Raw genomic sequence first — 27,841 nt, 5'->3', positions numbered from 1 at the left:
ATGGGTTCATCTGTGCAGATCACTAGATCCAGTCACTGGTCCCCATACTGTCACAATGTTACTCAGATTTACAAGCCAGTCTCTCTGGGAGCTAATCACTAAGCCAGGTCATCCTTACACAAATCAGTAATGTGGCAGTGACCCCTTCATTCATTCATTCATCTAGTATTTACTGAGCAGCTACTATGTGCCAGACGCTGTTCTGAGCACAGCGGATGCAGCACTGAACAAAGTGCACAAAAATCCCCGTCCTCCCAGGGCTTAAAATCTATCACAGTCTAATAAACAGAATAACTGAGTGAAATGCATGGCCTATCAGATGCGAAAAGCACCCCACAGAAAATAAAACAGGGAACGAACCACAGAGGTTCAGGTGGGGGCTCTGGTCCTGAGGAGAGCAGTCAAGCAGGCTTCCCTGAGAAGCTGGCACTTGAGCAGACACCTGAAAGCGATCTCTTCTTCCCATGTGGTACTGTTAACTTCCAAGTACAGTAAAACCTCGGATTGCGAGAAATTTGTTCTCTGAGTGTTCCGTAAGATGAGCAAACCTCTCTCTCTCTCTCTCTCACTGTGGGATTGTGGGTGATCATGTCCCATGCTTGGATGGTCAGTCTCAAGCTGCAGTGTTTGGCAGAAATCAGTGATTTTTCAGAATGTGGGAAGGTGCCCACAGCTGGCACTAGTGTATTTTTTTGTCACTTCAAAGCACCTATGGACAGTCCTTTGCTTTTCCATACAAGAGGAAGCTTAGGAATGTTTTGCCTCATTCTAGGTCAGGCTGCCTGCAGATATAGACCTTTTCCTCTGCTGCCTTATTGCCAGTAACATTAAACATAGTATCTGACAAGAGTTCATTAATACTGTACTGTAGGGACACCTGGATGGCTCAGTCGGTTAAGCGTCCAACTTCAGCTCAGGTCACGATGTCACAACTCGTGAGTTCAAGCCCCATGTCGGGCTCTGTGCTGACAGCTCAGAGCCTGGAGCCTGCTTTGGATTCTGTGTCTCTCTCTCTCTGCTCCTCCCCCACTCATGCTCTCTCTCTCTCTCCTTCAAAAATAAATAAACGTTTAAAAAAAATTTTTTTTAAATACTGTACTGTAGTCAACATCTGTTAGTGATAATGAAAGTTGTCCTAAACAATAACCCTCCTCTCTCTTGTCTCCCTCACACCAGTCACAAAGGTTTTTAAAGGTAAGTACAGATTAATTTTTCTTTATATTTTGTATTTACTTTATTATTTTGTATCATATCACTGTACTGTAATCATTTTTATATGAATATTTTTGGGTCGTGGAACAAATCATCTGAGTTTCCATTATCTCATGGGGAAATTCACTTTGCTATAAAAGTGCTTTGGATTACAAGCCTGTTTCCAGAACGAATTATGCTTGCAAACCAAGGCTTTACTGTACTTTCTTCTCTGCTGTCTCCCTTCAGCTCACAACAGCTACGGCAAGAAAAGCCACCAGCATTTTTATAAGTCGAAGGCATTGAGGTCTACACCCATCTGGGCACCAAGAGGCTCCGCATTGGCCAAGTTCTCAGGCATGTGGTGACAGAGCCAAGACCAGCAACCAGGTTTTCTCGTTCCCACATACAAACTGAGGACATAGCAAGCTACCAATGTTTTTTTGTTTGTTTGTTTGTTTGTTTGTTTTCAGGGAGAGACAGAGCATGAGCAGAGGAGGGGCAGAGAGAGAGGGAGACACAGAATCCAAAGCAGGCTCCAGGTTCTGAGCTGTCAGCACAGAGCCCGATGCGGGGGCTCGAACTCACAAACTGTGAGATCATGACCTGAGCCCAAGTCTGATGCTTAACTGACTGAGCCACCCAGGCACCCCCAAGCTACCAGTGTTTTTATATAACCCAATGAAATTGTGCTTCTAAACACGACAGACTGAGACAGAGCACTTGTCAGAGGCAAAACAGCTGGGTGGAACCCCACCTCTACCTCCTCGGGGTCATCCTAGAGACCACATGTGGGTCCTCTGGACCACCCTGCTTTCTGCACAAGAGCAAGTCACCCTGGGAATTCACTTCAGGGGCTGATTTTTTTCTTCAATGTTTATTTTTATTTTTGAGAGAGAGGAAGAGAGAGAGAGAAGAAAGGGAGGGGCAGAGAGAGCGGGACAGAGGATCTGAAGCAGGCTCTGCGCTGACAGCAGCGAGCCCAATGTGGGGCTCGAACTCATAAATCATGGGCTGATTTTGATGTATGCAAGAGTAAACCCAATTTCCTGTCCCCTAAGAACCAACCAGCAATGTGATACCTTTGACCCGCTTCTTTGCACTTCTTTGAAAGTTCGAACTTTGTTTGAGCAATTGACATGGATGGCCAAAAAATCTTGACAACCAGCTTGAAATTTTTTCTCCACAATTATAAGTATTTACCCTGGGGGAAAAAAGGGGAGGGGTGGTGAATGTTCTATAGTATTCCTTTAAGTAATAATATAAATAGCAAAAATATTTTCAATTGTAAGATATAATACAATACAATATAATACTAAGTGTAACGTAAATATAATATCGGGCCCCAGGGAGAAGGGAGCACTCAGGAAGCTGCAGGCGAATACCCAAGCACAGGAAGACCCAAGGTCCGGGGCTCATGCGAAGCCTTCAGATCAGATAAGAAGCTTTGGAAGTTCCTCTTAAAAGACCTTGTTTATGTCCATTATAGCCACTGAATACCACAAAGCTTAGAATTTGAGAGCTTCCAGAGCAACATTTTGCTTTAAGAAGCCCTTGAACCCAGACATATGTTCTGGGTTTTTACCACACACCAGCGAATCTTTTCCCTCATGGCCAGACCACATGGAATAATAGGTCTGGTCTGTGGAAAGAGCACTATGCCTCTCAGTTACCAGTAGAAGTGCATTCAATGATCCAGTCTTTTAAAAACTCTTTTAGGGGCGCCTGGGTGGCGCAGTCGGTTAAGCGTCCGACTTCAGCCAGGTCACGATCTCGCGGTCCGTGAGTTCGAGCCCCGCGTCGGGCTCTGGGCTGATGGCTCAGAGCCTGGAGCCTGTTTCCGATTCTGTGTCTCCCTCTCTCTCTGCCCCTCCCCCGTTCATGCTCTGTCTCTCTCTGTCCCAAAAATAAATAAACGTTGAAAAAAAAAAATTAAAAAAAAAAACTTTCAATATCAGAGACTTTTAAAGTATAATTTCAAGAATTTAATTTTTTTATTCAAAAAAATTTTTTTAATTTTTTAAATTTTTTAGTAGGCTCCATGTTGGGCATGGAGAACAACACGGGGCTTGACCCTGAGATCAAGACCTGAGCTGAGATCAAGAGCCAGACGCTCAACCGACTGAGCCACCCAGGAGCCCCAAGAATTTAAATTTTTAAAAATTATTCTAAAATCTACCCATCACCAGAATCCACAATGCAAAATTGCTAATAACCTACATTGGGATTACAAGATAGACATGTCCTTAATTTTTCCTGGATCAAATAGCTGCCTGTCTGTATCTAGAAAGGGAAGAGTAGAATGAAACCTCATTTAGTTTCACATTCTCTTCGATGCTTTGAGAGATTGCACTGAAGTCTGTTTTCGTTCATCTGAGCACTGATGGATCTGAGAAGAGACCTAACTACCTCTTTATTAGTCAGAAAACAGCATTCCTCTCAAATGTACAACCAGGAATGAACCTTGTAAATAACAGCAGGTATCCCTAAGTGGCCAGGGAACATGCTTGGTAGGTTTGCACAACAGCAGGGGGCAGTGTGGTCAGCATGGAGTTCATGAGGGGAAAGAGGCAGCAGACTGGATGGGAGGGGGCGGTGCACCTGAGGGCAGATCTACAGGGCATTGCTCTCTTCCCCCTCTGTACTACCCTGCAGATGGACCTGAGATTTTTACCTGTGGCAGAGTCTCACCTGTCCGCACAGACCTTGCTTTGGCAAATCTGAGTCCGTTCACCATTTTCCTCAAGAGGCACCGCTATAGGCTCCATCCCTAATGAACAAAGGTTAGAGACAGACTTACCATCGTGCAAAAAGAACAACAATATAAGTGTAAGTCCATTATCATAAAGTATACAAGAATTGTCATGACCCTGGAAATTGATTGCATCAAATAATTGGCCAGGTCTTGGAAATCTCTTCGTAACGCAGAGATTCTCTTTAGCACGGTCATCACCAACAATAACTTGTACACCAAACAGCCTTCTTACGGAAGACCCTGCACTCAGGCAGTCACATCCACCACAGTCACATCCACCACAGTCACATCCACATATATATACATTTATATAACACTATAAATCCCTTAGAAGATTTCTCTACCTCTGGGTGACTCCACATACTAAAGCCATTGTTTTCCCTTACATCCTTTAGAAATAGGCAGGCATGAAGATTCATTCTGTAAAGATATCAGCATGGAGCAGTATTTCTCAACAGCTCCTGGGAGTCAGCATCCAATTGGATTCCTGCACCAATCATTGTTACCATGATGGTTAGATAGATAGGTAGACAAGACAGACAGACAGACAGACAGACAGAAATATAACTGTTACTATGTTAGTGGGGTTGGGAAGCTTTTTTAAAAATTAGTTACATGTATCATACGTATGAAGGAGTATAGAGCATATGTATGTAACAGTTTAAAGAATAATAGTTAACACTCATGTACCCATTAGTCAGCTAAAGTGGTATCCATTCTTTAATAAAATCAGAGTGAGATACGTGGATGAAATGAGAGGAAACTAGCCCAATGCCATTAAGGTGTGAAAGACCTTTGGTAAAGGCTGAAACTGCCAGGCCCTCTGTCACTCTGCACTCCTTGTCCTCCGTGAGCCATTAAGAGTATAGGGAAAGGCAGGAAGCCAAGGCACCTGAGCAGAATGTGTGGTGCCCCCTATTCTGTGGACACTCAAAGAAGGAGTTCCTCCTGTGTGACTCACCTGTGCCCTCTAGCCCTCTCAGCATGGCTGCGAGTCACACCGCTCACACTGTCCCTCAGGCAAGCTCATGTCATGCACGCCTGCGTCCCTGCCCCTCTTGATCCTTCTTCATCACACAGAGCACAACACAGCACAGCAAACTGGTTCATCACAAGCTTCAGATCATGCCTGCTGCTCAGGCCCCGTCCATCACAACAGGGCTTTCACCACGACAAAGACAGAGATGCAACGATTTGAGTATCTAGAATTCCATAGGGAACTACGTCCCCTGCTTGTCTGCACCTTACACATGCACAGCCAGTTCCACACTCCTGGCCCTGTGTGGGGAAAGCCAGAAGAACTAACCCAGAATGCTCAAAAAGTTCAGAGAAGGAATGTGTTCTGCTGAGTAATTATAGATGCTGTCATGTCAAAAGAGTATGGATGGGAGAAGGATATGGTGGAGGTATGCACGCACAGGGGAGAGCAGTACAGCAAGCTTGGAGCATTGGTTATGAGGAAGTAACCACAGCAGTGGGGACAATGTGGACAGTTGCACACCCTGGACAGCCAATGGCAGGCCTGTGCTCAGCCTCTTTGTATCCTTACCCAAGGCTCTAAATAAATCACACAGGGTCTTTGGCCTTCAGCTGCCTTCTAAAGGTCATTGCAGGCCTCTGGTTAAGACCACAAAGTCTGGAAGCCATCTATGAATTGAACTCAAGGGCCCCCAACAAAGTTCATGGGAAATGAGTTCATTATGTACTAAGCCCTATGCTCAGATCAGAGATACTGAGAAATAAAAAAGCCTGACCTCTGGATGCCTAAAATCTTTGGGAGTGACAAATCACACACATGAAACCATTAAAATGTCTTGTTTTACTATTTATTATTTAGTTTGTCCTGTCATGCATTGCCAGAGGATGCCCTTACTCCACCCACAATGCAGGAGCCCCCGGAAAGTGAGCAGAGTATCTGATACATGGTGGGAGGGGGTACAACACCACCTCACAAAGTGCTGCTGATTTGTAGTGGAAGATATTGGGTATTTGTTTTCTTTCTTTCTCCCATTCTTTACATTCTGGGACAAACCCTACTTAGTCATGATATATATTTTTATGCTTCAGAGAATAGAAAGGAAGAGAAGCAATCTACTCAATTATTTTTGTAAGTTAATATCCTGGGTACCTAAACTTAAATAAGAAAAGCACAGTAAGAGAAGATGATATATCAATCTCACTAATAAATAGGCAGAAAAAAAATACTAAACAAAATATTAGCAAACCAAATCCATCAATGTATCAAAAGATCATTGTCAAGTAGTGTTTTTCCCCCCAAGAGTCCAAGGATAATTTACTACTAGGCAATCTACTAGTGTAAGACATCACACTGATAGACTATAGGGAAAAAAATATGATGACCAACAGATGCAGAAAAAGCATTCAATAAGAATTGACTACTAGTCATCATTTGGCTAAATAAGAAAGGAACTACTTTAGCCTGGTAAAGCAAATCTACCAAAAACCTACAGTAAGCATCATTCTTATTTTTGAAACTTTGAAGGCATTCTATTCAAATCAGTAATAAAGAAGGATATCTTCCATCACTGCTCCACCATTATATAAGAAGGCCTAGCCAAAGTAATAAGGTAAGAAAAAGAAAGAAGATAAATAAAAATTAGAAAGATATGATACTACCATTATTAGAAGACAATATACCTATTTACACAGAATATGCAAGAAAATCTTCAGACCAACTAATAAAACTAATAAGAATTCAGAAAAAGTACTGGGTAAAACATTAACATACAAAAATCAATAGTGTTTCTATATGCATTGATAGCCATTAAAATATTTAATAGAAAAAAGATAGTATTAAAAATATTCCAATAAACTATTACATAGCAAAAAAAGTGTAAAAGTTTCTGGAAAACATTATTAAATTTTGGAGTAATTAAAAAAGTCTTAAATGGAGAGAAACACTATAAATAAAAGACTGGATATTATATGATGTAAGTTCTTTTGAAATTAATATATGATACTACAATCAAAATATGATTACAAATATATGACTGCAAAATATGTGATTTTGCAATAAAAATCCCAACAGGACACACCAATACATATACAGAGATTGTCAAAGTGGATACAAAAGCACAAGCCAATTGTATGCTGGATACAGGAAACTCACTTTAAATATAGTGATATAGGCAGATTAAGAGTAAAAGAGCTAAAAGGCATCCAAATCGGCCAGGAGGAGGTCAAACTTTCACTCTTCGCAGATGACATGATACTCTATATGGAAAACCCAAAAGATTCCACCAAAAAACTGCTAGAATTGATTCATGAATTCAGCAAAGTTGCAGGATATAAAATCAATGCACAGAAATCGGTTGCATTCCTATACACCAACAATGAAGCGACAGAAAGAAATCAAGGAATCAATCCCATTTACAGTTGCACCAAAAAACATAAAATACCTAGGTATAAATCAAACCAAAGAGGTGAAAAATCTATACACTGAACACTATAGAAAGCTTATGAAAGAAATTGAAGAAGACACAAAAAAATGGAAAAAGATTCCATGCTCCTAGATAGGAAGAACATATATTGTTAAAATGTTGATACTACCCAAAGCAAACTACACATTCAATGCAATCCCTATCAAAATAACACCAGCATTCTTCACAGAGCTATAACAAATAATCCTAACATTTGTATGGAACCAGGAAAGACTTCGAATAGCCAAAGCAATCTTGAAAAAGAAAACCAAAGCAGGAGGCATCACAATCCCAGACTTCAAGCTACACTACAAAGCTGTAATCATCAAGACAGTATGGTACTGGCACAAGAACAGACACTCAGATCAATGGAACAGAATAGAGAACCCAGAAATGGACCCACAAACATATGGCCAACTAATCTTTGACAAAGCAGGAAAGAATATCCAGTGGAATAAAGACAGTCTCTTCAGCAAGTGGTGCTGGGAAAACCGGACAGCGACATGCAGAAGAATGAACCTGGACCACTTTCTTACACCATACACAAAAATAAACTCAAAATGGATGAAAGACCTCAACGTAAGACAGGAAGCCATCAAAATCCTCGAGGAGAAAGCAGGCAAAAACCTCTGTGATCTTGGCTGCAGCAACTTCTTACCCAACACGTCTCCAGAGGCAAGGGAAACAAAAGCAAAAATGAACTACTGGGACCTCATCAAAATAAAAATCTTCTGCACAGCAAAGGAAACAATCAGCAAAACTAAAAGGCAACCGACAGAATGGGAAAAGATATTTGCAAACGACATATCAGATAAAGGGTTAGTATCCAAAATCTATAAAGAACTTACCAAACTCAACACCCAAAAAACAAATAATCCAGTGAAGAAATGGGCAAAAGACATGAATAGACACTTCTCCAACAGAAGACATCCAGATGGCCAACCGACACATGAAAAAATGCTCCACATCACTCATCATCAGGGAAATACAAATCAAAACCACACTGAGATATCACCTCACACCTGTCAGAATGGCTAACATTAACAACTCAGGCAACAACAGATGTTGGTGAGGATGCAGAGAAAGAGGATCTGTTTTGCATTGTTGGTGGCAATGCAAGCTGGTGCAGCCACTCTGGAAAACAGTATGGAGGGTCCTCAAAAAACTAAAAATAGAACTACCCTACGACCCAGCAATTGCACCACTAGGCATTTATCCATGGGATGCAGGTGTGCTGTTTCGAAGGGACACATGCACCCCCATGTTTATAGCAGCACTATCAACAATAACCAAAGTATGGAAAGAGCCCAAATGGCCATCAATGGATAAATGGATAAAGAAAAATATACAATGGAGGATTACTCAGCAATCAAAAAGAATGAATCTTGCCATTTGCAACTATGTGGATGGAACTAGAGGGCATTATGCTAAGTGAAATTAGTCAGTCAGAGAAAGACAAAAATCACATGACTTCACTCATATGAGGACTTTAAGACACAGAACAGATGAACACAAGGGAAAGGAAGCAAAAATAATATAAAAACAGGGAGGGAGACAAAACAGAAGAGACTCATAAATATGGAGAACAAACAGAGGGTTACAGGAGGGGTTGTGGGAGGGGGGATGGGCTAAATGGGTAAGGAATCTACTCCTGAAATCATTGTTTCACTATATGCTAACCAATTTGGATGTAAATTTTTAAAAATTAAAAATAAAATAAAAAAAAAAGTAAAAGAGCCATCCAGAAGGTATAAAGACAACCTACCGAATGGGAGAAAATATTTGAAAATCATAGATCTGAAAAGGGACTTCTACACAGAATATATAGAGGACTCTTACAACTCAATAATTCAAAAATAAACAAGCAAAGAATCTTCATAGATATTTTTCTGAAGAAGATATACAAATGACCTATAAACACATGAAAAGATAATCATTAAGGAAATGCAAATCTAAGCCACATACGTACCACTACACACCATTCTGATGGCTATTAAAAAACAAAAGCAACAGAAAATAATAAGTGTTGAGGATGTGGAGAAATTAAAACCACCATACATTGCTGGTGGGCATATAAAATCGTGATGCAGCCACTTTGGAAATACTGAACACAGAGTTCCCACATGACCCAGCAATTCTACCCTTCGGTACAGACCCAGGAAAATTGAAAACATGTCCACACAAAAACTTGTACACAAATGTTCACAGCAGCATGATTTCGAATAGCCAAAAAGTGGAAACAATCTAAATATCCTTCAACTAATAAATGGATTTTTTAATGGTATATCCATGCAATGGAATATTATTCGACAATATAGATGACCCTCAAAAACATGACGCTAAGTGAAAGAAGCCAGTCACATACTACACAATCCCATTTATATGAAACATTCAGAAGAGGCAATTGTGAATACACCAAAAAACTCCTGAACCATATATTTCCCACTAGCCACATTTCATGTGCTCAATAGCCACAGGTAACTAATGGCTACCAATCTGGACTAAATAGATACTGAACATTTCCATCATCAAATAAAGTTCCACTGCACAGAGCTGATCTACACTTTTATTTATATTAGATAGTTCATAACAAAAAATCAACAAGGAAGAATTAAAGTTTGAGTACATATCATGACAGGTGATGGAAATAAAGAGAATATAAGTAAAAAGACAAATCAAATTATATATTTCTTTATTTTTCGAGTGATTCATTAGATCTTTACCTCTCTCCAGAAATGTCTCTAAACACAAGGAGCAGAAACATTTTGTTGTCTTTCAGACATCATTTCACTTCCTTCAAGATTATTTTAATATTTGGCAGAGGAAAACCTATTATTTTTCTCTCATGGGAGAAGAAAAGCTACTCTTGACAGTTAATTCGTAAAGACAAACCCAGTTTTCGCACCTTTGGCTTTGATGACCATGATCTTTTGCTGCAGGTCAATGAAAGGCTGGATCAGGCAGAGCCGGGGTTCCTGCTTCTGACTCAGGCAAACGCCATTGTGATTCACAACCATCCAGCTCCGGTCATACAACAGCCCTTGGTTTCCTATAGGCCACTTGGTCACCTAAAGAAAAAGGTAAGTATTTTAGGGCAGGGCTCCTCAAAAATGGTCTTCACATTATTGCACAGTGGCTGCACAAGTACAGACAATCTTCACAAATTCAGGACATACTCTTGGAGGAGGAAATGAAGGAAAAAAAGAAAGTAAAGCAAAGAAGACAATGCAAAGAGACTGTGAGAGAGCTAGATACCTTCCATTCACCCTCCAGACCCACTTCTTACCTTTCTCCTCTTCGAGCTGTCTTTTTTTTTTTTTAACTTGTTTTATTTTTTATTTTTTAAAATTTACATTCAGATTAGCATGTAGTGAAACAAAGATTTCAGGAGTAGATTCCTTAGTGCCCCTTATCCATTTAGCTCATCCCCCCTCCCACAACCCCTCCAATAACCCTCAGTTTGTTCTCCGTATTTGTGAGTCTCTTCTGTTTTGTCCCCCTCCCGGTTTTTATATTATTTTTGCTTCCCTTCCCTTATGTTCATCTGTTCTGTGTCTTAAAGTCCTCATATGAGTGAAGTCATATGATTTTTGTCTTTCTCTGACTAATTTCGCTTAGCATAATACCCTCTTGTTCCATCCACATAGTTGCAAATGGCAAGATTCATTCCTTTTGATTGCCGAGTAATCCTCCATTGTATATATATATACCACATTTTCTTTATCCATTCATCCATTGATGGCCATTTGGGCTTTTTCCATACTTTGGTTATTGTTGATAGTGCTGCTATAAACATGGGGGTGCATGTGTCCCTTCGAAACAGCACACCTGTATCCCGTGGATAAATGCCTAGTAGTGCAATTGCTGGGTCGTAGGGTAGTTCTATTTTTAGTTTTTTGAGGACCCTCCATACTGTTTTCCAGAGTGGCTGCACCAGCTTGCATTCCCATCAAGCTGTCTTTTACATGGATAATGTGTGTGCATGGAGCAACATTCAGAGAGAACAAAAGTGTGCATGGAAAGTCCGTCTCCACCCCACCCAGTCCCCAAGCTCCCCTTCCCATAAGCCTCCATCACTCCTGCTTTCTGTATATCCTTCCACAGTGGTGAATTCCTGTATAGGCATACCCTGATACTGCAGACATATTTCTTGCACAAAGTATGGCTACACTGGAGTGGTCACTGAGTTGATCCACTTTAAGTGTATAAGTTTTCCCGAATTCTTCATATTTCTACAAAATTAAAATGTAAATTACACCCACTGCCTATATAGATCTTGCAATCTAATACCACTCTCCAATATAAAAGAACTGGGATTCCTTGGAGAAATGGTTGATTCTAGGACTGGATCAGGAGAATCTGGTGGTGGTAGAAAGGTAAGGAAGTATTCAAAAAACAGAATGATGGGAGTATGGCAAAGGGATGCAGGAGTCAACTGAAAGCATGCCTCTGGCCAAGACTGCTCAAAACAATTTGAGCAAAAATAAGAATAATGATGTAGTATTGGATAATAACCCAACATATAAAATAAATATTCATGAGTCAATACCAAAATAAATAAATGCTCGAATAAATAATAAATACACAAATACGTAAATAAGAAAAGTTAAATCTCCTATACAGAAGAACCTCAAAGAATCGATGTAGATGCTCCCTGCTCAAGAAGGTGGAGCCTAACTCCCCACTCCTTACATGTGGGCTATACTTACTGACTTGCTTCCAAAGAGTTCAGTATGGAAAGGGGGTAGAGGAGAAACTTTACAGTGAACAAACTTGGCAAACATCATCTCAACCTGGATGATGAGGGTTCACATCAATAGTGATGTCATGTTGATAGTATGTACTAATGATATGTTTTGTTATGATATGATATGATATATGATATATATATGATGAGAATAACACTTTACCTCTGTGGTCTTCCTCCCCCAAAAAAAGCCCATAACCCCTGTCTAATCATGAGAAAGACATCAGACAAACCCAAACTGAGGGACATGCTAAAAAAATACCTGACCAGTACTTCTCAAAACTGTCAAGGTCATCAAGAATAAGGAAAGTCTGAGAAACTGGTACAACCCATACAAGCCTAAGGAGACATAACCGCTAAATATACTATGACATTCTGGATGAGATCCTGGAACAGAAAAAGGGCATTAGGGGAAAAATCACGACATTTAATTGAAGTATGACCAGGTCTTCATAGTAGCTTTATCCACAGCTTAGTTGCTAACAGCATTCATGTGACAGCACATGCACAGTAGCCCCATAAGTGAGGGCTCTTCTGGACCCAGCTCTCCACTGAAGAGAAGCACAGGCGAAGGTGGAAAAAACGCTTGTGAATAGTTAAAAGACAATCATTCTTGAACCAGTTGTGAATCAATTTCATGCAATTGTGTTCCTCTGAGCACTAGATTCAGCTACCCGAAAGAACCTGAAGACTTCATTTGCAGGTAACGAAGAAAGGGAAGCAATTTTTAATGAAGGAGCATTTTGGGGAGTGGGTCTTCCAGTAGAGGACATCAGGGAAGACCGAGGCACCACAGAAAGTAAAGGAGAAGAGCTGCCTGGCACAGGGAGAGGGTGCAGAACTCAAGAAGGAAGAATACAGGAAATGAAAATGTCATGTAATGGGGGGTGGGAGTACTCTGGAGACTGAGACCTGGGTTTAAATCCCACCTCAACCATTATTAACTTTGAACAACTTCCAAACCTTCCTGAGTCTTGGCTTTGTCATAGGTAAGATGGACATTATTCTCATTTCTCATAGTATTGGCTAAAAACTAAAATGAAATATAAAATGTAAAGCAACTAAAATATATCAGATAATCGATAGATGTTAATCCCTTTACCTCTCCCATAAATTTTTCTTGTGTATCAAATACTGTGTCCATAAACTGTAGCTGCTTCTGTTAGTACAACACCCGAGCTCAGCAATATTATGGTCTATTTAAGCCTTTATGGGTGAGCCCAGAAACCATCATTAAACCATTATTTCTATACGAAAACATGTTTTGAATTACAAATTGCTTTTTAGAAGACAATGTATTACTGGAGACAATTCTCCATGGTCTCTCGTTTCTGCTGTGTGTCTGCTGTAACAAGCAGAAACACTCATTTCCCTTTTGTTCCAGACTACCTTTTTGAAGATGTTTGTATAACCTCTGGGGAGGAGAACAGGTTTGCTCATAGTTCAGTATTATAATGTCTTCCTCCAGAGCAACAGCCAGGCAGGTTTACTCGCATCCCATTATGAAAACAAGTCAGGTTCCCTGAGCGAGGGGTTCCTCAGCCATGTGCACAGCATCCATCTGGGCCTCTCTGTACCCCCTGTTGGGACTTGGGGGGCACAGAGAAGGAACCCGAACACGAAGCTCATGCTACCTGTTGTTCTGTGAGTAATAAAGCCCTTTATCTCTGAACCAGGAGTCTCATGCCTTTTGCCAGCATTGAGGACACTGTGGTAGGCTATCTTGTTAGTTTACAAGGAGGGTAAACTTCAGACTCTTCACAGTTCTTCACAACTATTTGTTCAAATAGGTCTATAATTTTCTATCCTTTAATTTGTCACCTTAAAATTTAATGTGTTGGCTTCCCCCTTCTTCCTTTTTTCTTCCTCTTCATCTGAGCCAAGCTTTCAGCCAGTGTGCACGTGCTAAAGGCGAGGGGAACCCCAGTAAGATGGGGTTTGGTTACATAAGGTGGAGTTGAGCAAATAAACATCTCTTGAAGATATGGAAGCCAGGTTTCTCACAGGGGTTGCAAGTATGGAAAGGGGGATAGATAGAATAAACTCTGTGGTGTTGGAGTGAAAGTGGAGGTGTTAGTGGGAAATCAGGAGCATGGCTAGCTGACATAGGTGATAGACGGACGGATAGATAGATAGATAGATAGATAGATAGATAGAGATGTGTGTGTACACACAAGTATGCAGAGTATTCCAAAAGTCTTAACACATACATATATGTGGTAGACAGAATAATAGTACCCCCAAACATGTTTACATCCTAATCCCTGGAATTAGGCAAAAGGGACTTGCAGGCATGATTAAAGCTGAGGACCCTGAGATGGGGAGAGCTTCCTGGATTATCCAGGTGGGCCCAATCTCATCAGATAAGTCCTGTTAAAAGTTTACGATAATTTGTCACAGCAGCAAATATTTCTAAGCTCTGTACACTGAGAGGGCTTGGGAGTAATAACATCCCAGAAGCAAGAATCAGACCTAGCAACCAAATATATGTTTCTCAGCATCATTTATTGTCTAATGTAAGAAGTGAAGTGCCTTGATGAAATTGTCAACTCCATTTCTCAGGCAGGGGAAATACAGAGTGAGTCTAGAAGCTATTGTTGCACCAGAAAGTAAGGGAATGCTCGAAGAATGATGGGGACATATCAAAAGGACACAGGAGCTGACTTGAAGGAGCTCCTAGTGGCCAAGTCTGTGGCAATTTAAGCATCACAATAAATACTGATGAGCACCTGGGTGGCTCAGGCATCCAACACTTGATTTCAGCTCAGGTCATGATCTCACGGGACATGATTGAGTCTTGTGTCTGGCTCTGTGCTGAATGTGGTGCCTGATTGGGATTCTCTCTCTCTGCCTCTCCCCTGCTCATGTGCGCATGCTCTCTCTCTCTCTCAAAATAAATAAATAAACATTTTTAAAAATAAATTAAAAAATAAGTACTGATAATGATGAGTTGTAACTTTTCGAGCAAAATAAGAATACATGAGTTCATGCAGATACAAAAAGAAAGAGAGACAGAAGAATTAATGATGAAGTAAATATGGAAGAAAGAAAGGTCTATCCTATAATAGAATACCTACTGATAAATCTAGAAGGAATGATAGAATTTCTTAAATTACCATTTTGCAGTCATCATACCAATGACTGATTGAGGCACTGATGTAGGTTGCCCACCAATAGATGCTAAATCTAGTGAATAAAAGTTTGACAAGGAACAGGGTATTTACATGTTCTCAAACTATCCCTCCACAAACATTGGTTAATTATTATTTATTAATGAACTTAATAGTAGAGAAACCTGGCAGACCCCATGTTAAGCAAGTGATAAAAGTTAAGTCACCAGCATTGGAACAAATCAACAGTATGTCTCCTTCTGGGATGCACTGAGAAAGCATAGTATGACTCTTACAGAATTTCTGCCCAAAATACAGAAATCATAAGGAAACCTCAGATAATACCATCACATGGGTGGTTAGGAGGACTTGGGAGGTGACGAGGTCATGAGGGTGGAGCTGTCATGTGATTAAAGGTCTTATAAAAGAGGCCCCAGAGAGCTCTGCCACATGAAGACACAGTGAGAAAACTCTATGAGGGGCGCCTGGATGGCTCAGTCGGTTAAGTGTCTGAATTCAGTGCAGGTTATGATCTCACGGTTTGTGAGTTCGAGCCTTGCATCGGCCTCTGTGCTGACCGCTGAAAGCCTGGAGCCTCCTTCAGATACTGTGAGTCTCTCTCTCTCTCTGCCTCTCCCCGACTAGTACTCTGTCTCTCTATCTCTCAAAGATAAATAAGCATTAAAAAAAAAAAAAAGAGGGGCGCCTGGGTGGCGCAGTCGGTTAAGCGTCCGACTTCAGCCAGGTCACGATCTCGCGGTCTGTGAGTTCGAGCCCCGCGTCAGGCTCTGGGCTGATGGCTCAGAGCCTGAAGCCTGTTTCCGATTCTGTGTCTCCCTCTCTCTCTGCCCCTCCCCCGTTCATGCTCTGTCTCTCTCTGTCCCAAAAATAAATAAACGTTGAAAAAAAAATTAAAAAAAAAAAAAAGAAAAGAAAAAGAAAACTCTATGAATGAGAGGTGAGCCCCCATTGGACATCAAAACTGCCAGCACCTAGATCTTAGATTTTCAGCCTCCAGAACCATGAGAAATAAATATTTGTTGTTTACAAGCCACACAGTTGATGATACTTTGCTAGAGCAGCCTGAATGGACTAAGATATCCATCCACCAGAACTCTCTCGTACACCCCACTTCTTGCCTTGTTGGTTGGCCCTTATCACCAGTGTGATTCTATTCATAGGTGGTGTTTGGTCCTGTGTCTGTTTTCCTTCTGAGATGTTGCACTCTCTGAGGGAAGAACAATTTCCATTTGCTCATCAAAATGGTGCTGGCCCAAGGCCTGGCAGGTAGCAGGTGCTTGATATGCAGTTGTTGAATAAGCAGATGGATAGAAGACCTTTAGCAAACCTTGTTGAGTATCAGTGTCCCCATCTGTAAAATGGGACACTAATTCCCACCCAGAGTATCTCCGCTATGTGGCTGTCCTATGGAGCATGACCTGTCCGTGAAAATAAGAGTGCTGACACACAGGGGAAACATGGACTCCACATCCTCCTCCATTAGAGAGTGAAGGTGAACTTGCCTGTTTATGGTCTCCTTAGAGGACAGGCTCCCATGGGGCCACCCTGAAAGGCAGGCCACAAACAGCCATGACCATGATATCTCTGACTAGGAACCAGCAAGCCTGTTATCCCAGAGCCTCAGGAGTCTGAGACCTTTGCCTGGGACTTGGGACACACACAGATTATAGGAAGATAGCCTCGGTTTGGCCATAGAGGGGTATCAGGACTGACTGGTCAGTCTCAAGACATAATGTAGTTCATATCCACAGGGAGGGTTGAGCAGAACAAGTCACATAAAAGCATTGACCCAAGGAATCAGCAGACCTGGGCTAAAATCTTTACTCTATCATTGATTACTAGGCAAATTACCTAACCTCAATAGCCCTCAGGCTCCATATCTATAAAATGGAGATGACATTACCACGCACTGCAAATTGTTGTTTTATTTTTTTTAACTTTTTAAAAAATATTTTATTTGTTTTCAGAGAGAGACAGAACATGAACAGAGGAGGGACAGAGAGAGACACACACACACACACGCACACACACACACACAGAATCCGAGGCAGGCTCCAGGCTCTGAGACATCAGCACAGAGCCTGACGCGGGGCTCGAACCCACGAACCGTGAGATCATGACCTGAGCCGAAGTCAGACGCTCCAGCGACTGAGCCACTCAGGCACCCCACATATTATTGTTTCAAAGATGGAACCAAACAAAGCAGGTAAAATGCTTCCGCAGGGAACCAGCACATACACTCGGTGAAACTTACGTCCATAATTATGCAGAGTAACTAGGTATCCACCATTCAGAAACAGGGCCTCTCAGGAGTCCTAAGCAGAGCTATGTTCAAAAGTCAGCCCAAACCAAGAGAGGCAGGAGAACTACTCTTCATATGTCACCATACTCTGAATATTATTTTGATTTTCTGCATGCTTTGCTTTCTGTACTTTTTTCTTCACTTTATCAAAACAATGTCATAAAGTAAACAAACAAACAAACAAACAAAAAAGCAGTCTCTGTGCTGCCATTAAAACCCTTACCTCAAATGCAGCACAGGATTTAATCGGGTAGAGGTAAAGGTTGGTGATGACACGTGGCCCAAGGCCCCCATCCAGGACTCCTGCTGCTTTCTCTGAAGGGGTCTGCTGGGTTCTGGTGGCCATCGGCAGAGGTGGGCGCAAACCCACTGCAGCCACAGTGGTAGGCAAGTCGTTGGAAACCCCAGAGTCTGTGGGAGCATCTTCCCGAGGTGAGGAACTACATCTGTCCACGGTGGCAGGCACGGCGTCCTGAGCCTCGCTCTCTGATGGGGCTCCCACCTCCCCAGGGGTGGTCGGAGGAAGAGGCTGGCCATCACACTGGTGCAGTTGCATTGCTATGATGAACCTGAGAAAGGCCTGAGCATCCTCAAGTGTAGACATATATCCAAAAGAAATCCTCACAGATCCTGTAGGATGGCCATCTATGAGGTCCACATCGTCTCCACAGACGTGACCAGCCTAGAATAAAAGGGAAATAAGTCATTCAGAGTGACTCATTCCTCAGGGATAAATCAGAAATGGTTTTGTAGAAGAAAAGTAACCCAGGAAAACAAAATGGGCAACACTAATACGTGCTGTGTGCCTGAGGCAGGATTTCCTGAGCACAAGGACTCCCTTTCTAGAGTCTCACTTTGCTCAAGTATAAATTGGGGTCAATACCAATCTCAAGGGATCATTATAAAGTTTAAAAGAAATACATCAGGGAAGGCATTTACCCAGAGCCACACACAATGCCAACCCACAGATCCCTCAAAAGATGGACCGAAGTTTCAGAAGCACTATGGGTCAGCTTCTTGGTCTACCCAGGGCTGTGGCAGGAGGAACACCTTCTGGCTGCTCCCTGGAGCCTCCCTCAGAACCAAAGGGAGGGCCGTGTCCCTGATAGCTGCCCTTGACAACAAGGCCAGACAGACATGCTCCCTCTGGGAGTGACCAGACAAGGCCTACCCAAAGCCAAAGGCAGGCTGGGTGCTCCTACTGGGAGGTGGAGAGAAAAGGCAAGAAGTCCCCAAGCCTCTCCAAGCTGGGCTGCCCAGGGTCGGTCATTGCTCTGGCCACCCACCTCCCTCAGTACTGAACCCAGGCCAGCCACCCAAGAGCTGGGGCCACAGGACTCTGCAGGATCAAATATTATATCTGGAACTGCATTTGTTTGTATTCCGGGACTTCCTCTCTCTTTTGAAATAAAATCCAGTTCGTGGTTGGTTGGGATCTAGTATATACAATATTTAATGACAACAAAAGAAACTCAAGTTAGAAACTACTCCAAACTAAATAAGAGTTCTTTGCCACTTGAACAATTCTTATCTTTGCCACTTGAACTATTCTTATGAAATGGTTCAAAATATTAGCTGTACCCTGAAGTGAAAAACCTCAGCCAGGAGGAGAGGCAGGGATGAGAGGATTCTGGGAGATGCAGACTGGCCCCTGGAAGAGTTTGTCCCCTTGCCCAGCGATGAGCTAACTCTAGTGTGGAGATGTTCTGGTAGGACTGAACTAGGTAAGGGCCCTCTGCACATAGAAGCACATTCTTGCGTATGCTTGCCCCCTGTTAAGACCCATATTCTGCCTTTAAATTTTTGCCCTCAAAGCAAAATATGAATGCTACAGCGGTGCTATGTTTTCTTTTTTTGTTGACCCCTTTTCCTTCACAGATCCACAGGGTGGGCTCGGAGAAATGAGCCCAGCCCACAGAACCAGCCCTCACCCCAGCCATGAGACCAGCCTCCAGGGTGGCTGAAGATGCCACCACTGGGTCTTGCTGACCACCATTACCAACCTCAAGATGCTTCCTGACCATCTCGTCGCTTATCCCCAGGTGCCTCTGGCAGGCCCCAGTGTTACAGAAGCAGCCAGTTCGCACATGGATGTTGTAAAGACTGGCCATCTTATCCACCTGTGGGGTCAATATGACACGAAACCAGTGTTAAGGATGTCGTTTTATTCTGATCACCTGCATCAGTATCTGGACCTCTTTCCTAACAATAAAATGAAAATATGAGCTTGGAATTTTGCTCCCAAGTGCCATGATCTGTCATGGGTTTACTAAAGTGTGACTGATAATTACAGTTTATCCAGATGGATTATAATATATGCTTGAGCAAACTGAAAATACAAAATTCAGGCCAAACTCCCAAGTTAGGAGCTTGTGTTTCAACAAATAGTACCATTCAAAATGAACAGAAGATTCGAATAAACATTTTTCCAAAGAGGACATACGAATGGCCAAGAGGTACATGAAAAGATGTTTAATATCACTAGTCATCCAGCAAATGCAAGTCAAAGGAACAATGAGATATCACTGCACACCTATTACAAAGAAAACAGAAATAACAAGTGTTAGAAACAATGTAGAGAAAGGGAACCCTCATGCTCTGCTGGTGAGAATGTAAATTGCCACAGCCTCTGTGGAAAACAGTATAAAGGCTCCTTAAAAAATTGAAAGTAGAACTACCCTGTGATCTAGCAATCCCTTGTGAGTATTTATCTGAAGAAAATGAAAATATTATCTTGAAAATATATGTGCACCCCATGTTCTTTGCAGCATTACTTACAACATCTAAGACATGAAAACAACTTAAGTATCCATCAAAGGATGAATGAAGAAAATTGGTATACAGTTACAAAGGAATATTTTTCAGTCATAAAAAAAGAAAACAAGGAAATTTATCATTTGTGACAACATGGATGGACCTTGAGGACATGATGCTAAGAGAAATAAGTCAGACATAGACAGGGACATGAGTGGGGGATGGGCTAAATGGGTGATAGGCATTAAGGAGGGCACTTGTGATGAGCACCAGGCATTATAGGTAAGTGATGAATCACTAAATTGTACTTCTGAAACCATTATTATAATATATGTTAACTAACTTGGATTTAAATTTTTTAAAAATCAGACACAACTTTAAAAAAAAGGCAAAGACAAATACTGTATGATACCACTTATAGGTGGAACCAAAAAAAAAAAAATCAAACTCATCGATATGGAGAACAGACTGGTGGCTGTCAGAGGTGTGGGTGGGCAAAATGAGTAAAGGTGGTCAAAAGATACAAACTTCTAAACTTCTAGTTACAAGATAAATAAGTCCTAGGGATGTAATGTACAGCATAGTGACTATAATTGACAATACTGTTATATGTGTGTTTGAAAGTTGCTAAGAGAGTAAATCTTAAAAGTTGTCATCACAAGAAAAAAAATGTGTAACTATGTATGGTGATGGATGTTAACTAGACGTACTGTAGTCATCATTTTACATTGTATACATGTATCAAATAATTGTTGTGCACCTAAAAGCAATACAATATTATACGTCAATTTTATCTCAATTTTGTTTCAATTTGACAGAGACAGTGCCAGTGTGCATGCAAGCAGAGGAGGGGCAGAGGGAGAAAGAGAGAGAGAATCCCAAGCAGGCTCCCTGCTCAGCATGGGAGCCTCCGATGTGAGGCTCGATCCCACGACCCTGGGATCGTGACCTGAGCCAAAATCAAGAGTCAGACATTCAACCGACTGAGCCACGCAGGTGCCCCAATTTTATCTCAATTTTTTATTTTTTTATTTTTATTTTTTTTTAACGTTTATTTATTTTTGAGACAGAGAGAGACAGAGCATGAACGGGGGAGGGGCAGAGAGAGAGGGAGACACAGAATCGGAAGCAGGCTCCAGGCTCTGAGCCATCAGCCCAGAGCCTGACGCGGGGCTCGAACTCACGGACCGCGAGATCGTGACCTGAGTCGAAGTCGGACGCTTAACCGACTGAGCCACCCAGGCGCCCCTATCTCAATTTTTTAAAATAATAACTTAATTTTCTTAAACAGGGCCCACATGCTCCCATGAGATTCGCAGCCTGGATGTGGAGTGGCTCCTTGGCATCCTCTGCACAGGGTTGATCACAGAGCAGTCCCCAGCTGAGCTACCTCTCGGAGCAGCCTTGTCGGGGTGCACAGCCTGGCCTACACACATTACTGTGTTGACACTGTGCATTATCAATTTGCTCTCCATCGAGTCCCTTACTCGGGGTTGAACCACAGAATTGCTGTTCAATCTAGAAGTTCCAAGGCTCTTTCTTGTCTCCTGAAGACTGTGGGAGGTGATCTGCTTTCACTCAAGGCTCAAAGGCAGGGCTAGCATGAGGGATAGTTGCCGGATTCCTCTGGCTATGAGTCGAGGGATCCATTCTCCCAAGGGTCTAGGAGCCCGATGAGAGTCCTCAGCCTGGGTGACTTAGGCTAAACTCAGGGGAGTCACCTAACTGCATTTGGGAAAACAAACACGTCGTGCCCAGCTGGGCAAACCTTTGAAACTTTTCTCCCTGGGAATTCACAGTGTAGGGTGGCCAGAGGCAGCCAGGAGCCGTATGGTGCTCTCCACAGACCACAGGCCACCACACGACCAGCACACGCTCCCAGCCAGGCTGTGCACAGCAATGGTGCCTCCCACCCTGTTGAGACCATGGCTGTCTTCATTTTAGCTGTCTCCCCTGGACTGTCAGAGAAGAAGCCATTGTCTGGGTTGAACTGAGGGGGACTCAGGAAAACAACTCTGCTCCTTTACTCTGGGCAAATAGCTCAGTGACATGGAGGCCTGCTAATGAAATCCAGATGTCCCCTGGCTCTCTGAGCTGAGACCTAGCAGCACCACTGGGTCTGGCCCACTCCATCTCCAGAGTCAGGTGGTCTCCATTCAACGGGCAGCTGCTACGGAAGTCCCCTCATTGCCCCACCCCAACTCCTGCCAAGCGGAATTAGAAGGCTCCAGTGGCCACGCCACCCTCACCCCACATTCACTGTTCCAGTTACCACTGCTGCGACACAAGCCACCAAACGTGGGGGGATAAAGTAGCAGCCATTTTATCGTGCTCACAGCTACAGTAGGTCAAGAATTCAGAAAGAGCACAGAGGAGTCACTTGACTCTGTTCCATGATTTCTCAAGTCCCAGCTGGGAAGTCTCTGAGGCTGGGAGTGACATTGTGTCTGGGGGTTGGGATCATCTGGAGACTTACTTATGCATGTGTGTGTCTGGTCCCCCAGCCAGGAAGGCTCAAAGCAGGACTGCCACCATCATGTCTGTGCTTGGCCTCTCCACACGGCATGGCTTCCTCACAACATGGCAGCCTCAGGGTAGAACTTCTTACATGGTAACTTGGGGCCCAAAAGTGGATGTCCCGAGGAATAATGCTGATGTGGCATTGCTTTTTCCACCACACAGCGTCACCTTCTGTGGCACTTTACTGGTTATGAGAGAGTCACAAACCCATTGAGATTCAAGAAGAGAAAAGGCCCCCATCAAGAAGAGGATGTGGGTGCAAGAGGCTCTCTGGGCCACACCTACGCTTCCTCCTAATTCCCCATCATGAGGCAGTACCCTCTCACCTTGAGCCCTATGGGATCCCAGCCTGTGCCCAGCCAGGTGAAAGAGTTGGTTTCTGGGGCAGGATGAGCACTGCATCCTGGAAGGCAAGGAACCAGCCTGACCACAGTGCACACTGGAGCCTCCCCGCCCAGGAGCCTCTATGCTCACTGTTTATTGAGCACTTGCTTCATACCAGGGCCCCTTGCTCAGGCAGTATATACTATATCTCATTTAATCCTCATCAGCAACACTATCAGCAGGGTACTTAGTTATCCCCATTTCATGGAGACTTGGAGAGTTTACATTAACTTGCCCAAGCTCAGAGAGCCAAGCAAAAGGCAGTCAGAATTTGGACCCACATTCTTAACCACTGTGTAGAGTGACTTCCACAGTGGGGAGAATGAAATTAGGAGCCCTGGCTATCAAAAACGAGACCCTTGGAGCACCTGGGTGGCTCAGTCAGTTAAGCGTCTGACTTCGGCTCAGGTCATGATCTCACAGCTTGTGAGTTCAAACCCTGCATCGGTCTCTGTGCTAACAGCTCAGAGCCTGGAGCCTGCTTCAGATTCTGTGCCTCATTCTGTCTCTGCCCCTCCCCACTTGTGCTCTGTCTCTGTCTCTCAAAAATAAATAAAAATGTAAAAAAAAAAATTAAAAAAAGAAACGAGAACCTAAAAGCTTCTTACAGAAAGCTCAATTCTTGGGGCATCTGGATGGCTCAGTTGGTTGAGTCTCTGACTTTGGCTCAGGTCATGATCTCACAATTTGTGAGTTCAAGCCCCACGTCGTGGTCTGTGCTGACAGCTCAGAGCCTGGAGCCTGCTTCAGATTTTGTGTCTCCCTCTCTCTGCCCCTCCCCTGCTTGTGCTCTGTCTGTCTGTCTGTCTGTCTCTCTCTCTCTCTCTCTCTCTCTCTCAAAAATAAATATTAAAAAATTTTAAAAAAAAGAAAGAAAGCTCAATTATTTTACACATCCCGTGAAAAGAGAGCCAAACCCCACCATGACACATTTGATCTTTCTAAAGGCCACCAAAGTCCCTGTGGAATTTCCACATGGTGAAGTGGCCCAGGAAAACCATGCTGGGCTTTCCTGAGCCGGCACAGTTGGTCACACCTCAGCCACGGAATCCATTCATGATACGAGCCTCCTCTACAAACGCACAGAGGGAGAAACTCATCCCATGTCTGGCCTCGGGGTACCAGAATCCTGGTAAAGTCAGTGGGGCACCCAGACAGGAAGCTCTCCCCGCCTAGGCTCTTCCTTCTCTTCGAGAAGTGTCTGGGACAACGAGGAATTCTTTCCCTGCTCTGCCTGCTACCGCACATGTCATGGTCACCTGCCTGCCCTCCTCCACACCTTGAGGGAAGTACAACTTATTTGGGTCCAAGAATGAAACTTACTTTACCCGTCACCCAGAATAACACATTTAAGAAGGCAAAACTTTTACTCTTGATGCATTTTCCATTTTCCACCTGCCCCCCGCCCACCACCACCAAAAGCATTCAAAATTGCCTGTTTCTTAGTGGCGTCAGGCTGCCAGCGTATAACTAAGGGATGTCTGCACTGTAAACCCACCCAAGAGACAACCTGTGGTTGTAGAGGGTCCACTCCCAGATACGAGTAAGAATTAACACGTCCCCAGAAGAATATTTCTCAACTGTGTTCCTCAGATAGTTTATGGCTATTGAGAAGGGGTGGAGGAATGATTCCTTGAGAAATTCTGCATTTAACAAAGGTGATAGGGAGTATGGCTTTCAGGGGAAGATGAACACCTTCTTCCAAACTTATCTGACCATCGAACCTGCTCCTCACAGAGCTGCTCTAGGAACCCAGGCTTTGGGAAGGGCCTTGGGCTCCCCATCCCCGCCAGTCTGTGACAACACATCTGGTGACCATCTATCACCATGGCAGAGTGCTTGGTATGCCTCTGGACATTTTGATGGACTGAGCAGTGACCAGCTTACTCAGTTATGGCAAGGACCCAAGCAGTTCCCAAAACACAAACCACTATTTGCACTGTTTTCATGGGAAAAATAGATACAAAGGGTATTCTGCACAAACTGTTATAACCGAACTCCTAAATCTTTCCAACTCATAATATGCACGAACTATGGCAGAAACAAGGGCTTTTGTGATACTAAGGACAGCACTTCTGCTTACCATAAAGAAAGAGTTCTGAATTCAAAGACCTGGTGGTAGCAGGCCCATATTGTGTAATGCCATGATACCTACCATCTGATGTATCCCCGGGACTACCATGCTGAATATACATGAAATGACCTCGGACGTGGTATTCTGTCTACACTGCTTTTCTGTCTACATTGTTTTAGGGTGTCTTCCCTTGCTGGCAAGCTGTCAGCTGTCACCTTCCAGTACTATCAAGGACTCGGACCTTCTCTCTCCACATCTGAAAATGACCATTTCTGGCTGAAAAAAAGGAGAGCTGGTAAACTAAATAGCCACACCTGTTAGAACGGAGTGCCTATGAGAGTATAGAGCCTCTAAGGAAGGGCTGGGCCTCTCCAACCATGCACGGGCTGCCTTTCTCACAGCTACTGCAAGGACTCACAGACCTGGACTGCAAAAGTCAGGGCTCCAAAAGGCTGCAGAGTTCCAGGGGAGAGAAATTCTGTTGTGAACAGGTGCTCAAGGTGACAAGAAAACCCACCTGGATATACATACAATGGAACACTACTCAGCGATGAAAAGGAACAAAATCTTGCCATTTGCAACTACATGGATGGAACTGGAGGGTATTATGCTAAGTGAAATAAATCAATCAGAAAAAGACAGATATCATGTGTTTTCACTCATAGGTAGAATTTGAGAAACTTAACAGAAGACCATAGGAGAAGGGAAGGAAAAATAAGTTACAGAGAAGGAGGCAAACCATAAGAGACTCTTAAATACAGAGAACTGAGGGTTGATGGGCGTGGGGGGTTGAGGGGTCAGGGAAAATGGGAGATGGACATTGAGGAGGGCACTTTTTGGGATGAGCACTGGGTGTTGTATGTAAGTGATGAAACACAGGAATCTACTCCCGAAGCCAAGATTACACTATATACACTGTAGGTTAGCTAACTTGTCAATAAATTATGAAGGGAAGGGAAGGGAAGGGAAGGGAAGGGAAGGGAAGGGAAGGGAAGGGAAGGGAAGGGAAGGGAAGGGAAGGGAAGGGAAGGGAAGGGAAAGGAAGGAGAAAACCCACCTGGGAATAACCAATAATGTTCCCACTGTGGTCGAGAACATTAAAATTGATGACAGGACCCTGCACCTCTGGGCTGCTGAATTCAGAGTCGCTGTAAATCCGCACCACAGGGGCTCCATTGGGGTACCGGAGAGCACACAGGGCAGTGTAGGTGTACTGAGCCAAGGTAAAGGTGTGTTGCTTTATATTCTCCATTCCACCTCGAAAGCGATTGTGAAATGTCAGACAGAATCATGAACTTTCCACGTAATTCACTCAGTCATTTTTAAGAACACAAGATCATTCTAACCGGCAAAGCTGGACCTCAGATTAACAATTGTAAGTATGGGTAAAGTACGGTGTGGTACTGTCCATATGGTTAATGTGTAGGTCTGGGGGACTGAACAACACCTTACTGTTGCTGTTTCCGTGGAATCTTCCATAGGAATTCCTGTCATCCTCTTTGTTTTCTTTCTTTAATAATGCCACTTAAGCATTCAGAGAATTTAGACCCTTGGGTTACAAATGGCAAAAAAGCACCACCTTATCTTTAAAAGTACCTCTTTTTTTGCTGTATCTTTAACATTGAAATCATTTTTTGAGAGAGAGAGAGAGAGAGAGAGAGAGTGCTCAAACGGGAGAGGGGTAGAGGGAGAGAGAGAGAATCTCAAGCAGGCTCCACCCTCAGCGCAGAGCCCAGCACGTATTTCAAACCCACGACCCTGAGATCATGACCTGGGTCAAAATCAAGAGTCAGATGCTCAACCAACTGAACCACCCAGGCACCCTCAATGTGTAAATCATTTCAATAGGATCCAGATCAATTAAGGATACAGCATGGGTGAACCTTGAAAACATTATGTAAAAGAAGCCAGACACAATAGGACAAATACTGTATTATGCCTCTTATCTAAGTGCCTAGAAGAGGCAAATTCATAGAGACAGAAAGAATGGAGATTACTTGGGTCTGGGAGAGAGGGAAAATGGGGAGTTACTGTGTAGTGGGTTTCAGTTTGGGATGATGTAAAAGTCCCAGGGATGGTCAGTGGTAGATGGCTGCATAACAATGTAAACGTGCTTAATGCCACGGAAATGCACACTAAATTGGCTACAGTGATGCATTTTATGTTATGTGTACTTCACTACACATTTTTCCAAAGGAGCAATGAGGTAGGAACAATCAGGGGTTTGCCTTATTACGGACCAGGTATTGTCAGTCCACTTTCCGAGGCGCCCCTGGAGCCATCAGACCTGTATCTTGCTGTTCGGCCATCTATTAATATCTTTCTGGGGAAAGTGCTCATTTCTTGGTGCTTGTCTTTATTATCTCCTCTTTGTCCTGGATGCTGTCTGTTCACTTCCCTGTATTACCATCAGTGCCACCCTCCTCTCCCATGAAGCCTGTCCGTTCCCTCCGCGCCCGCCCCGTATTGGGCTCAGGCTGAGAACCTGCAAGGTCCCGTTACTGTGACAAAGGAGAGAAAGGAAGGACTGCCTAATCTTTAAG

General features: G+C 43.2%; 1 protein-coding gene across 3 annotated transcripts in view; it reads right to left on the bottom strand.

Moving 5' to 3' along the window:
* Positions 1–27,841, bottom strand: part of MOCOS (molybdenum cofactor sulfurase) — a 57,864-nt gene that overhangs the window by 15,623 nt on the left and 14,400 nt on the right. For all 3 annotated transcript variants that reach the window (XM_045457562.1, XM_045457563.1, XM_045457564.1), the window contains 6 exons: positions 26,356–26,555; positions 19,570–19,686; positions 17,790–18,248; positions 10,292–10,454; positions 3,883–3,961; positions 2,274–2,395 (listed from right to left, as the gene is read on the bottom strand). In XM_045457562.1, coding sequence (XP_045313518.1) covers positions 2,274–2,395; positions 3,883–3,961; positions 10,292–10,454; positions 17,790–18,248; positions 19,570–19,686; positions 26,356–26,555 — 1,140 coding nt within the window. The remainder of the gene's footprint in view (positions 1–2,273; positions 2,396–3,882; positions 3,962–10,291; positions 10,455–17,789; positions 18,249–19,569; positions 19,687–26,355; positions 26,556–27,841) is intronic.

This window comes from Leopardus geoffroyi, chromosome D3, assembly GCF_018350155.1.
Source record: "Leopardus geoffroyi isolate Oge1 chromosome D3, O.geoffroyi_Oge1_pat1.0, whole genome shotgun sequence".
Lineage (NCBI taxonomy): Eukaryota > Metazoa > Chordata > Mammalia > Carnivora > Felidae > Leopardus > Leopardus geoffroyi.
Note: the sequence above shows the minus strand (reverse complement) of the source record. Positions and strands in the feature narration are given on the sequence as shown.